Source organism: Danio rerio, chromosome 5 (assembly GCF_052040795.2).
Source record: "Danio rerio strain M-AB ecotype USA chromosome 5, GRCz13ab, whole genome shotgun sequence".
Classification (NCBI taxonomy): domain Eukaryota; kingdom Metazoa; phylum Chordata; class Actinopteri; order Cypriniformes; family Danionidae; genus Danio; species Danio rerio.
In genome coordinates, this window is record NC_141025.1 from 31,572,174 (window position 1) to 31,586,851 (window position 14,678).

The following is a 14,678-nucleotide window of genomic DNA, read 5'->3' on the forward strand; positions in this document are numbered from 1 at the left end:
AAAGTTAGCCTAAATCGGTTCAATCAACACCAACATTAACATTTTTAAAAAATGACTTAATTTAATAAGCAAAGCATGCATCTCAAAAATACAAGCTATATCACATTCAGACACATGGAAATTGCTCTTTTCAGAAGAGTTGGGTGGCCCTTAAAAGGGCCTTTGGATGAATTAGCTCAGTTCAACATTTAATACTCTTGTGACTGGGAAGATCCCTTCTTTCCAGATTTGCCGGAGCTGGCTGCAGCCTGACCGGTCTTCTTGGGCAGGAGCACGGCCTGGATGTTGGGCAGAACACCGCCCTGTGCGATGGTCACTCCGCCGAGCAGTTTGTTCAGCTCCTCGTCGTTACGGACGGCCAACTGGAGATGGCGAGGGATGATACGAGTCTTCTTGTTGTCTCTTGCGGCGTTTCCCGCCAACTCGAGAATCTCAGCAGTCAGATACTCGAGCACGGCGGCCAGATACACGGGGGCACCGGCGCCCACTCGCTCAGCATAGTTGCCTTTACGAAGGAGACGGTGAACACGGCCGACGGGGAACTGAAGACCGGCGCGGGAGCTGCGAGTCTTAGCCTTGGCGCGGGCTTTTCCTCCGGTTTTACCTCTTCCAGACATGTTGAATGGCTTACTTAACTCTTAGCGTGTGCAAGAAATCAGTACATTGGCAGTGAAACTGCTGCAGTATTTAAAGACTGGTTGAACGTTCAAAGCATAGTCCCGCCCACACATTTGATTGGTTGCGCGAAGGGAAGTACAGACCTGATTGGTTGTAGGTGGTGAAACCAGAGCGGATGTAATCCCCCATTGGCTTGAACTTGCAGTGCATAAACAGCGCAAAGTAACGAACCAATCAGAGTGCTTCTGAATATGCGAGAGCTGATTGATTCGCTTGGTTCGTCTGCGCTAGTATTGGTCTTTCTTTACCTCAATCACATTTCGGCGGTAAGTTCAAACCAATTGAACACATTCCCTCTGAATTTTAACACAGTTTGACGCAAAACCAATTTTTTCATTTGTTTAACCCTCTCATGTACACTTATTGTGACGTAATATTTTATAGATTTAATTCACTCAATGTAAATGTCTTTAAAATGTGATTTGTATGCGATTTCTTTAAAATGCACAATGAATTAAATCACTTTGTCGTGATGTGACAATAAAAGTGATTCAGTGTGCATTTTAGAGAAATTCACTTTTAGCTGATTAAAAATGGGAAATAAGAAAGGAGGAATGGTTTTTCAAAAATAATTTATTCAGAATAAATTAAACATCAAATGAACAACAATATAAAGCTCCGAATACCTCAGAAGGCCCAGCAGCAGCACCTTCACTTCAGATTGTTCGCTGTCATCACAACATTTTGCTCATACATTTTTCAGGCTTTATGCTCCAAAATGACTATAAAGCGCTGATCAGCCATGACTCATGAACTGCAATTCACTGTATAATTGCTAAAATGCTTTCCTGTAGCTATTATTTTGGTTAGAACACCCTTGCCTTTATTATAAGTTCAGGTTATTTGGAATGAAAAACAAAAGTCTGAGAATTGCATTGAGTCGTATGGGTGGGGAACCCCAGCAGACTATTTTTGTGTTTAATAGGCGTCTAATAGACATCTAAACATAAACAGCTTGGATTAGTCAAAACTACACTAGTCATCAGATAGACAGACTTTATATATGTAGTCATTAATTTCTGTTTATTTGATGACTAGTCTAGTTTTGGCCTATTTTAGACGTCTACTGGAGTTTCACTGACAGCCCTTTATTTAGCCATGAGGACTGTTTAGACGTCTATTAGACATCTTAAAAAGGGAAGATATTGCGAGAGATTCTTTAAAGGGACAGTTCATCAAAATGATATTTGATTGGGGGTTTCAATCCTGTTTCGTGCAACATGAAGAGTTGAATGCAGATAACCAGCTTCAGTTACCACAGCATCTTTATATCCATCAAATGAAAATGAATGGTGACCACGTTGAGTAGGAGGTTTAAGTATGAACTACTCCTATATTTGACCTTACATTACCAGAAAACAACAAAGCCTCCTGCTTAGTATTACAATAAAAAGCTACCACTAATAAAATCTACTTTATGTATTTGACGTGCAAAAGACCTTTATTGCAGCTCACTTTAAATAAACGCGGTTGTGTGTTACTGGGGCAGCGCCTGTTCGGTTTAAAAAGCCATCTCTGAAAAAAATAAAGCGATGAAACTTATTATACCTTTTATATTAGCCCCTGAGGTTTCACGTGGACCCTGAAAATAGCACTTTCCCACTGCAGATCCAGCCTGATGCATCTCACGAGGTTGTAGATTTACAATAATTCCTGGAATAATTTATAAATATGCACAAATGCGGTTTTTTGACCTGTAGTGTGTCCCTTTTGTCAAACGAAGGGCTCGTGTTTTACAACCAAAACACACAGACAGACGTCATTTAGTGCGATATGTCTACAGTAACTTATGAACGTTTCCGTTTCTTAAACGAATAGAAACATCGTTATAAAATATTACTGAAGCCACGATGAAAGTCAAACGTACCACTATTTGAAAACAGGGAATCCCATCCCTTGATCTAAATGCTATATATAGCAACAGCAAAACGAGAACAAAGCTCACAGCATGTCCTAGCATATCACACTCTCCGGATACTCCTAATGAGCGCAGGAGAAATAAACCAGTGCAGAGAAACAGTAAACGATACACAAACATGATTTAAAACGACAGAAAGAGAGCTCCCCAGCATTGTAAACAATCAGAATAAGATCCAAAGTGCAAATGATGAAGTAAAATAAATAAGAAAAACGACACAGCGAGTTTGGAGGCTTGAATAGTCATTGGTCTCTGTCGCCCCCTTGTGCTCAATAACCGCATGACGATCCCGTCCATTTTTGGGGTTTTCCAGTTTGTTCGCCTGAAATCATCCAGAAAAGCAACATTTTGTCCGTTGTATCAAATAAATTAGATAAGCAATGCATCCATATAAATCCTTTTATTTTCCGCATTTATTGGCGTTTCCATTAACGCCAAAGCAAGGCTGGCTTCATAGGTATATAGTGTGGTCAGAAGTATGATATTACTGTTTAAGGTTGTGGACAATCAGTATATAACATAAATAACTTGTTCTGAAGAAACATAAAGCCAATTATTCCACATTGATTTGACTGGTGCCCGCACCGTGTCTCTTTCCTTCACTTTTCTTTTCCCCATTTCCCCTCTAGTTGTCTGTAGTGTTGGACCCGCCGTTGGCTGTACTTTTGCCCTTTGTCTTGGATGAGCGAAAGGAAAAGCGTTTGATGAGGCGACGAGAGAAACTTCCAGATTTCTTACGGCTGGTGGAGGAGCAGGAGGCCGTGGAGGAGTCATTGCCCAGGTTAGAGACGTCCTCGTGAGACTGACTGAAACTGGCGTCTTTCTCTCGGTTTTTCCTCCGGAAAAGCAGCTTGGTTCCACTGCGGAGGAAGCCCACTGAAACAGAACATGCATGTTCATCAATACACACCAGTAAATATATAACATATAACACACAATACAGGTCGAAGGTTTGGAAACCTTAAAGCAAACTTGGTCCAAACTCGGTCCTGGAGGGCTGGTGTCCTGCTGAGTTTAGCTCCAACTTGCTTCAAAACACTGCCAGGAAGTTTCTAGTATATCTACTAAGAGCTTGATTAGCTGCTTCAGGTGTGTTTGATTAGGGTTGGAGCTAAACTCTTCAGGACACCGGCTCTCCAGGACAGAGTTTGGATATCACTGCCTTAAAGGGACAATTCATTCATTCATTCATTCATTCATTCATTCATTCATTCATTCATTCATTCATTCATTCAATACTTCATTTTCCTTCGGCTAAGTTCCTTTATTAATCTGGGGCCTCCAGTGCAGAATAAACCGCCAACTTATCCAGCATATGTTTTACAAAGCGGATGTGCTTCCAGCTGCAATCTGGTACTGTCTTTTGACTTGTGGGGGAAACCGGAGCACCCGGAGGAAAGCCACAGGGAGAACATTCCTTTCTTAAAGAAATTTTTAAGAGAGCTGAAAACCTGCAACCATTGACTTCCACAGTATCTGTTTGTCCTACCATGGACGTCAATGGTTACAGGTTTTCAACTTTCTTCAAAATTTCTTCCTGTGTGTTCAAAAGAAGAAAGAAACTCAAAGGTTTGAACCACTTGATTTTCATCAACAGAACTGTTACATGTTACTGAAATAAGTATTTTTTGCTTACCAAGACGTGCACTTTTCAAAGTATTTGATCAAAAGTACTGTGAGTGCTATGAGTATATTTTAAGATGTAAATTGCTAAATGGCAGACATTACTAACACAAAATCCTTTAGAATATATGAGAGGGGTCTGACATTGCATGGCTGAGACGGTATGTCTCAGCTTGCATTTGCAAGTCTGCAACTAGATACTATTGGAAATCATCACCATGTTAATTTGTTGCTCAGGAAATAGTTCTGATAATCCGTGATGAAAACAGATTTATATTCTTGTGCAATCCATGATATATAATCATGCAAAAGTACTAGTACAAATGGTTCAAGAAAACAATAAGTTGTTTAAGACTAACAATAAGAAGATACAATAGGTTACAATTAGGGATGTCCAAATCCGATTACGAGATCAGAAATGGGAGCCTGATCATGCAGTTTCAGACGCAATCGCAATCTGACGTTACCTTCAAATCAGGATATAGATGTATACAAAAAACAGCAACGTGTGCAGCATGACATCACTTTGTTGCAGAGATGCTATTGGTTAAATGCCAGCAAATTAAAGCACGAAAGAGCAAGTATGTCTGCAGTCTGGAGGTATTATAAAGTTGAGGACGACAACATTGCCATAGCAAACATTGAGATATGTAAACTTGGGATTGCCTGCAGGGTATTTTAGGGTGAGGTGCTATTTGTTTTTATATTTAGATTTTTTTATATTTACTGTTGTACTAAAGTCCAGAAGTGAAGAATTTATTTGATTTATTACTTAATTGTTCAAGCTACCTCACAGAATTCAATTCAATTCAACTGTTTATTGTCATGTGCACAGTAAGGAAACACGTTTCCCTGTACAATGAGATTCTTACTTTGCCGTCCACAGTGAAGTCATACACACAACATACACATCATACACATCATACACGTAAATACACATATATACACAGACCGTGCTATATATACACAGAAGTGCTCTGTTTGTTAACAGAGTTGTTGAATGTTAAAATGAGGTTAAGTAAATAAAAAATAAGGATCATCCTGGATCAGTTTCTTCACTCTTTTTTATTCTTTTTTTATGTATTATGGAAGTATCGGGTTTCTGTATTGACAGATACTTAGAATCAAATGATTAGGACTCGGACTCACAGGCAAAAAAACCTGAACGGGACATCCCTATTTATAATGTTGCAAAATATGTTGTTTCAAATAAATGCTGCTATGTTAAAATTATTTGATAAATAATTCAATTTAATTTATCTTTATTTCTATAACGCTTTTAAAATGTAGATTGTGTCAAAGCAGCTTAACACAGAAGTTCTAGTAAATTAAAATTGTGTCAGTCCAGTTTTCAGAGTTGAATTTCAGTTTAGTTCAGTGCAGTGGCATTTATTTTTCACTGCTGAAAGTCTAAACATTGAAATAGAAAGTAATCCGTGCAGTTTCCAGAATAATATGGAATATATTTCCCATTCATAGTCATACAAACCATTATTAATAACACTGCACTTTTATTGATGCTAAAATTCAGCATTGAATAATAAAATTATTGTTGTATTTTTGATCAAATATATGCAATCTTGATGAGCACAAGCGGCTTCCTTAAAAATGTAGGATTTATATAGGATGTATATTTGTCACCTTTGTGGTCTTTGAGGCTGCGTGTCTCCAGTGCGCCGGTTGATCCCGTCTCCGACTCCGCATCATCCACTGAAGGTCGCTCTGAGGCGTCAGACGGCGTGGTCTCGTCTGGCTCCTGGTGTGTAGATGCTCCGTGGTGGTTCGGAGCTCCACTGGGAGATTGAGCCCCCTGTAGGGCTGCGTCCATGGCTGCAGCGTAGCCCACTGATAAGGCTGAGTCATCCTCAGTAATGGGCACCTGTGGGAAGGACAGAAAATTAGTTTTAACATGTACATGTCCTGCAGGCACAAGAGCACAACATCTCCAAAGTGTGTTTGCAAAAGCGGCTCCACTGTCAACCTTTCTGCGAACCCTGTTCCTACAGACAGTGAACTTGAAACTCTTTAAATGCTTTGACATCTAAAGCGAGGATCCGCATGTTCTGAAGATGTTATTTGAGACGCCTGTGCTTGTGATGACTTTTAGACTTACAAATGTTTTAAATGAATAGTTTAATGTGCTGTTTAAGGCAAGATATTGCAAGTGTATGGTAAAAATTTTTTTTTTACTAAGTTATTACCACACTTCACCAATTACAGTGGGGAAAATAAGTATTGAATGTCATGTTTTTTTCCTGGAAATACCATTTTCTAAAGGAGCTGTTAACAGAATTGAACCAGATTTTGGTAAAAACACAAATAATACAAACATAAACATAAAACTAAACAAAAAAAAAAATCTGCAAAATGAGTTGAGTAATAACAATGAAATGGCACAAGGAGAAAATCTAAACTATTGAAATGTATTTAATACTTTATATAAAAGGCTTTTTTTATTATGGCAGCTCAAAGACGACTCATATATGGAGAAGTCATATGAATTGCCTAGGTGTGAGTTTTTCCACAGACTTCAACAGAGAAAAAAATCTTGATGGTTCTGTGGGTCTCGTCTATCAAACCTGAGCTCTATTTTGTATTTTCTATTTGATTCGAGTCAGGTGATTGGCTGGGCCATTCTACAGCTTGATTTTCTTTCTCTGAAAACGTTTGAGAGTTTCCTTGGCTGTTTTGGATCATGGTCTTGCTAAAATGTCCACTCTGGTTTCATTTTCATTATCCTTGTAATCTAGATTTTTTTGTGCTGAAGAAGCTGATATTACTTTACAATAACGAAGGGCAGAGGTATTCTGAATAACTACTGAGATATGTCAGCTGCTGTCTGGGCTTTCACTGCCTTTTTACACCTCCCTTACTTCATGTGTTCAATACCTTTTTCCTGTGTCATTTCATTTTATTACACATAACTTCATTTGTAAACTCATTAGATTTGTTTTCTTTGCATAAATAGATTTCTTTGTTTGTTACTAACATCCAGAGAAAATTTCAAGTTGACAGCACCTTTAGAAATTTGTTTTCTGAGAAAAATGGTGACATGTTCAATACTTATTAGCCCCACTGTAATTACATTATGATCTGCAAACACTTTTTGTATTACATGTGTTTTTGAAATCTGAACACTCGACAAAGTCAGGTTCAAAATAATTTTTCTTGCATATTAGATCTCTCCATTACTCTGAAAATACTGCAAATCCAGAATATAAAAAACAAAATAGCCAGAAAATAAATTACAACTTGCAACTTTTTGCAGAAAGTTGGAGGTTCATTCCGCTGTGGCGACTCCTGATGAACGAACTTTTTGTAAAATGAAATATATAATAAAATTGTATATTATCAAGCAAATTGTGTATCATTCTATAAAAAGCTTGATAAATGAATACAGCTATAAAGTCCTGCTGAATTGGTCATATATGGCTCGTTGCAGAAGAAAAAAAATGTCTGTAGAAAATTGCATTGTAATTCGATTCTACAGAAATAAAGAGTAATAAAAGAAACACCCTGTATTATAGATGCTTTCTTTACATTCGGCTGAAACAAAAACAGTTTGTTTTGTTTTTGCCTGTTGTGTCTCTTCTTATATTTTTTAACAGTGTTCAAGATACATCTATGACAATTTGCTAACTAAAATGATTTTGCAAGCCAATTTGCTAGCCGATGATGGTTACATCAACATTGTGCAAGTAAAAGCGATGGCTTAACAAACAGATTACCCTTGGGAGCTTTAAAAAGACTGCTCTCGTGATCGTTTCCCTGGACGATTATCTCACTGTAACCAAGATGTTTTTATGAAGGGTCTATTTGCATGATGTTTAGGCTCTGACCTTCGACACCCCAGATATGATGAGAGTGCTGCGTTTGGTTGGCGTCTTCTTGGGTACCTTACTAGCAGACTCTGTCAGCTGTCGAATGGCTGTTTCTGCTACGGGATCCAGCCCATTGGGAAGGGTGCCTTCTGCTTGGAAATAACACAGAGATACAAACACATCGGAATACTTTTCTGAAGTTCGTTCAAATGACACTGTAAAAACAATAATATAACAATAAAAAAAATAAATATTTAAATATAATATAATATAATATAATATAATATAATATAATATAATATAATATAATATAATATCATAAAATAATATATTATATTAATATAAAATATTTATAATAAATTAATTTTATTAACTAAATAAATATTTGCAAAAATACACAATACACCACATTAAGTTACTATCATGGTCTTGATTTTCCATTAATATACATGTTTTTTGATTAAAATCACCATTTTTAAATATTTTCAATTATTTAATCTACTTTTAAATGAGAATTATCTTTTAGAAAAAATATTTGGAGAAAATGACAACAGGTCAATGTAGAAGTCCCAATGTATAATAAATAAAGTAAATGTCTACTCAAAATAATTGTGGTCTTTTCTAAGAAAAAGTAAAACATGGATATTTTTAGCTTTATCATTTTCTAAAAAATGTATTTAATTCCTCATTACAGAACCAAACTTTAGCAGTCATTATTCCATTTATCAATGTCACATGATCCTCTAGAAATCATTCTAATATGAAGATTTAGTGCTCAAGAAACATTTCATATTATTTTTTTATAAATGTAAGAATTCTTTATCAGATCATTCAAATTAGGCCTGCATAAAATATTTTAGAGTTGATATCATAATGTGATCATTCACATTAGTCACATCGCAGGATCTGCAATGTTGAGTCCGGATTGTAATTTATCATTTACATGGGTTTTTGAGCATCACAGCCTAAGAAATTGTAGCATTTGTAACTTCAATAATTATTAATTTTAATGAATTATTTATAAAACAAAGATAGTACTACTTTAAATTTGATTTATTCAATTACTGTATGTGTAAATACCGTTAGACTCCTCGGAAAACAATAAAACACCTTTTATTTCATTAGTATTTTTTTCTTTATTGCGTTTTTCTATGATAGACTGTTTATTGTATTTTATGCAGATGCACTTCTTTACAGTACCATAGTAATAAATATAAAATTTATAAATTTTCTCCAAATAGAGATATTCTAGTCATCTGGTGAAATTGTATTCATATTGCAATATACATTGCAAAAAAACTATATATTACAATGTCAGATTTTGCCAATAATGTGCAGCCCTAATTCAATCAACAGCACTTTTTGTTACAGATAATACTGCAATATTACCAATAGGTTTACTGTCATTTTAGACCAATTTAATGCATCTTCGACTAATAAAATCAACAACTCCTTTCAAGTCAATCTGGCAGAACCCAAACTCTTGAATAATAGCATTGAATTTAATGTGTCTCTCACTGCTGGGGGTGCCACTGCCACTGGAGCTCTGCAAGCTGTTGGTGAGCACGGTGGGAGGCTTTTCAGTCACCTCCACCTTTGAGGGAGATCTAGACGGAGATTCGCCTGCAGTTTCAGAGGAAAAACTGGATGATGCAAGCAGAACGACATGTGTATTTGCTCTGAGTGTTCCTTTGTCAAGCTTTACCTAGTTTTCGGTCCAGTTTTAGTCGTGACTGTATAGTAGTGACAGTGGTGACAATGGTGCCGTCGGGCATGATGGTGCGGTCCACGTCCACCTTTTTAGAGGGAGTGACTGAGGAACGCAGAGGTGTGGCGTTCTGACATACGCGAAGATCACCGGACTCCACATACGCCAGCTATAGATACACAAACATCAGTATTAATATAGCAGAAATAATTACAGGGTTTCTACAGGTTTCACTAAGTCAAGTTTTAAGACCATTATGAATCAATTTTCAGACTTATACAGGGCAAAACGCTAAAGATTTTTCTAATGGCTAATGAAAAAATTTTTTACTTGCCCCATTAAAATTGAACTTAACCACATTTTAAATGTTTCAAAACAAGCTACCTCAAGTTATATACATTTGTTTTCTGCATAACTTGAAAAAAGAAAGAAAGAAAAAAAAAACTTTTTTTCAATGTTTTTTTTTTTAAATGAATTATTGGTTGTAACAATTGTGTAGCTTTACTAGGACAAATAAAAATTAAGACCTGTATAAAATGATTTAAGGCCTACAACACCATATTGCAGTAAATTTTGATGCCAAAAATTATGTTTTTGAAATGTTAGACCTTTTAAGACTCCGCAGACACCCTGTATTTATGTTTATGTTTATTACCATTATCAGCTTGGCAGATACATTTCTAAAATTGAACAGCATGATATCATGAATAAAATAAACTAAAAACAGACCAAATGATTAAAAGCAAAATGGCTTTCAACTTTATTAAAATAATTATTATTAATTCATATGATTATTTATTCATTTAACTTTATGAAAAAATATGTAAATGTGACCACTGATGTATAGTTTGTTGGGATAGGCCAAAATTTGACTTTGGAAGCTGAGGGTTCAGAAAAATCTAAATATTGAGAATTTTGCTTTTATTAAAGTAAACATTATTATTTAGTATTATTTTATTAAAGTTTAAATTTTGATTCTTAGCAATGCATACCACTTTTCAAAAATTAGGTTTTGAAGTAAGGAGTTCAGATGCAAAATCTTACAAGGGCCATCTACATTTTTCTTCTAAAATGTGACGTGTGTGTAGGATCAATAATGTCACTTTTATGGCAATGAACAGGTTTGTTTTATTGCCTTTAAAGTGAAACAACCAAACATAAATACAGAAGACAGAGAAAAATATGCTTATTTTAGAGGACAATTTCAGATAGTACATACAGTTGAAGTCAGAATTATTAGCCCCCCCTGAATTATTAGACCGCTTGTTTATTTTCCCCCCCAATTTCTGTTTAATGGAGAGCAGATTTTCACAACATATTTTTAAACATAATAGTTTTAATAACTCATTTCTAATAACTGATTTATATTATCGTTGCCATGATTAGACTAAACAATATTTGACTAGATATTATTAAGACAGTTCTAAACAGCTTAAAGTGACATTTAAAGGCTTAACTAGGTTAATTAAGTTAACTAGGCAGGTTAGGGTATTAAGGCAAGTTATTGTATAAGGATGGTTTGTTCTGTAGACTGTCAAGTAAAAATATAGCTTAAAGGGGCTAATAATTTTGTCCCTAAAATGGAGTTTACAAAAATTCAAATATCTTTTATTCTAGCCAAAACAAAACAAATAAGTATAATACTTTTTCCAGAAGAAAAAAATATTATGAGACATACTGTGAAAATTTCCTTGCTCTGTTAAAAATCATTTGGAAAATATTTTAAAAAGAAGAAAAAATTAGAAGGGGGCTAACAATTCTGACTTCAACTGTATACCTCAGATAGCAATATAACTCTTCATATATTTAAAGTAGGAAATTAACAAAATGTAAATGGATAATGACCTTTACTTAATATTGTAATGATTTTTGGAATGAAAGAAAAATAGATCATTTTGTCTCAACTAAGCAGTTGGTAAGTGAGCGCCACCTTGCGGTATCATCACAGAGAGGCTATAAGTCACTTAACAAAATTTATATCTTCCCATAACCACACAGACTGCTGATTCACTTGTATCATTCAACAACTAAAAACCCATATCTTCCGCAATCACCGACACTTGCTGTGAACAAAACCTGGACCCCCTCTTCTCTCCCCCATCATACCACATGACAACCTCAACACTTTATGCAATTCAGAGTGTGACACACACATAGGTGAGTGGATTTGATAAACCACCAGTAGAAACACTCTCTCTGATAAAAACACTCCCCTCTCCTATCTCTCTGAGCGCTAACAGTTCCTTTGTATAATTAGCACTTGTGTATAGCCTTTTCCTGTTTTAAGTTGCCTTGAACAAAAGCGTCTAAATGTAAATAAGACTACATTTAATGTGACTAAATGTAAATAAGAACTTATTTAAAAGTTTGTTTTAATAACATAAAAATTAGGCAGTCCAAAAAATATATGTTTTTAAGACAAGTTGCATAAGTAGTATTGACATTTTAGTTCTTCACCCTATAACATCGTAAGCTTAATTTATATACTCTAATTTTAAAAGGAAAACTATGAGTACGGATATAAGATTAGGGTTCGTTGAGCCACAGATATCCATAAACAATCCCTATATGTGCTATTCTGAGCTGAATTTGCCTGTGTGTTTACAAACATAAAGATTTATGAATTATCCTTTTGTACCATTAAGATAACTTTAGCAAAAAGTAAAGTGTGAACTAACGGGCTAAGTTAAATAAAGAAATAAGTCAGTTATCTAGTTAATCAGAGACAAGGTGAGCGTTCAGTTCACAAGGCAGACCACTGTAATAAGATATGTTTTCTATTAAATTATTCACATTGACATTTAGAACAGGGACTTATCGCAGTGTTTGGAAAAGTGAACACAAGACTGGTGGAAGCCTTAAGCATTAGCACTATCACAACACTGTATTATCATTGAAAGTAACCTATACATATGTATACTTTAACACATGCAAATCATGTAGTGGCCACCCAATCAAGTCAAAGCTATAAATCCATTCTAAATATAACCATTCACATATAAAATTGGTAACACTTTATTTTAATGGTCCATTTGAGTAATAGTAGACTGCTTATGTTAATACTGCTCCTACAACAGACATTTACTGACTATAAGAAACTTTGCAAGTACATGTCAGCTTACACCAACTCACAAGTCTACTTATAATCTAATGAGAATTATTTGGCATGCAAATACAATGTAACTTAAATTCAACAAACGGACCATCAAAGTAAAGTGTGACCAAAATATTAATATATTATATGTGGGTTATTTTTTAACATCTGACATGAATAATGAATTAACGTCAAGCAAGCTCAATTGCATTTACCACACATGCTGGTTTTAGATGGAGTGGATTTTTCTTAAATCTTATGTTTGTGTTCAGTTTTTTTATTTCGAATACTGTTAAATATAAGGGATTTGTTGTAGGGTGAGGGGATGTAAATGCAAGTTTAAAATGTTTGCAACTGCTTTGTTCAGTTTAAAGTTATTTTACATACTTTTAATAAATTCTAAAATAATTTGCACATACACGCCACCATTCAAAATTTTAATGTTAAAATACGATATCAATATTTTCTTTTTTTTTTGTAACTTTATGTTTATTTTGAACATTCAATTGAGTACAGTCATTCAGCATTTCAAGGTACATTGGTATCTCAGTATGTGAACTTAGGTGGTATAAAAATTACGTGCATTATTGTCAGGTGTATTTACTACACAGTAGTACTCAAATTTTGTAAATTATCAAGTGGAAAAGCATAAAGAGAGAAGAAAAAAAATAATAATAGGAAAAAGATAAAATAAAAATACAATAATCAAAAATAAATAAAAGTTAAAACACTATTTACATCCAGGGTTAGAACACATGTCATAATATAGTTCCTTTAAGAGTAATCTCAAGTGGCCATCTTCATTATACATATGGGGACACATTATAATATGAATAAGTGTAATCATATACATGTACATGCATTAGCATATATTTATCTATCAGAGCATCATCTTCTATTCATTTATAGCAATAAAGTCAGGTCTTCTAACTAAAATATATTCAACCAATTTCCTCCATTTTATCAGGAATATATCTTTCTTTAAATTGACAACAAAGGTGATTTTTTCCATTATATAGATCTCAATAGTTGCGTCTATCCAAGTATTAAGGGTTGGTCGCTCTTGCTGTAGCCATTTGCGTGTGATTGCTTTTTTGCTGGCAAACCATGAGAGCACGCATAAGGTATTTATTGTCTGCCGTTACCATATCTGGATCCATACAGCCAAAATATAACAATTTACTTTCTAGAGGTATATCTTTTTCAAATATATGTTCATGAGCCTCCTGTATTTCTTTCCAATATTCTTGAATATACATACATTCCCAAAAGATATGATAATGGTTTGCTTTATTGCATCCGCAGTTACGCCAGCATTTTGGAGACTTATTTGTATATTTAGCTGTTAGTGCTGGTGTTTTGAAATATCTAATAATGTTTTTCCAACAGTTTTCTTTCCAGTTTAATGAGCTTGTTGATTTCCAGTGAAATGCCCATATATTTGTCCACTATACATCAGTGAATGTTGTTCCACTTTCTGTCTCCCATTTTTCTTTTATAAAATTTGTGGATTGTGTTTTCATACTTCTCAGACTCTTATATATCAGAGAGACTAGATATCAATATTTTCTAAAAGAAAAGGTATTCTTCCAAAATAGAAACTATTTAAAATTATAAATGACTTTACAGTCACACAGAATAATTTTGGAATTTTAAAATGTAAAATCATACCGTGTACATACTTTTGAATGGTAGTGCTTTTGTTTGGGGTAAAAAACATAAGAACTAATTAATCTATTTCAACTCCATTCTATAACTTTTACAATTTTTAAATGACATTTCAAAACCTATTACTATACATATCATGCAGAAGAGAATTTATTCAAAGATGTTAAA

The 14,678-nt window shown here is 34.6% G+C and overlaps 2 protein-coding genes across 21 annotated transcripts in view; both read right to left on the reverse strand.

Annotated features, from left to right (window-relative positions):
- Positions 1-35: 35 nt before the first annotated feature.
- Positions 36-660, reverse strand: h2ax (H2A.X variant histone). Its single transcript, NM_201073.2, is given in 1 exon segment — positions 36-660. A coding segment is annotated over 1 exon segment (429 nt). The 5' UTR covers positions 618-660; the 3' UTR covers positions 36-188.
- Positions 661-1,233: 573 nt separating this feature from the next.
- The window catches only part of c2cd2l (c2cd2 like), a 49,929-nt gene continuing 36,484 nt past the window's right edge, over positions 1,234-14,678 (reverse strand). For 5 of the 20 annotated variants that reach the window (XM_087252528.1, XM_087252527.1, XM_087252522.1 and 2 more), the window contains 5 exon segments: positions 9,746-9,917; positions 9,559-9,663; positions 8,059-8,189; positions 5,861-6,098; positions 1,234-3,472 (listed from right to left, as the gene is read on the reverse strand). In XM_087252528.1, the coding sequence (XP_087108654.1) occupies positions 3,222-3,472; positions 5,861-6,098; positions 8,059-8,189; positions 9,559-9,663; positions 9,746-9,917 (897 nt within the window). In that variant the 3' untranslated portion in view covers positions 1,234-3,221. 20 annotated transcript variants of the gene reach the window in all.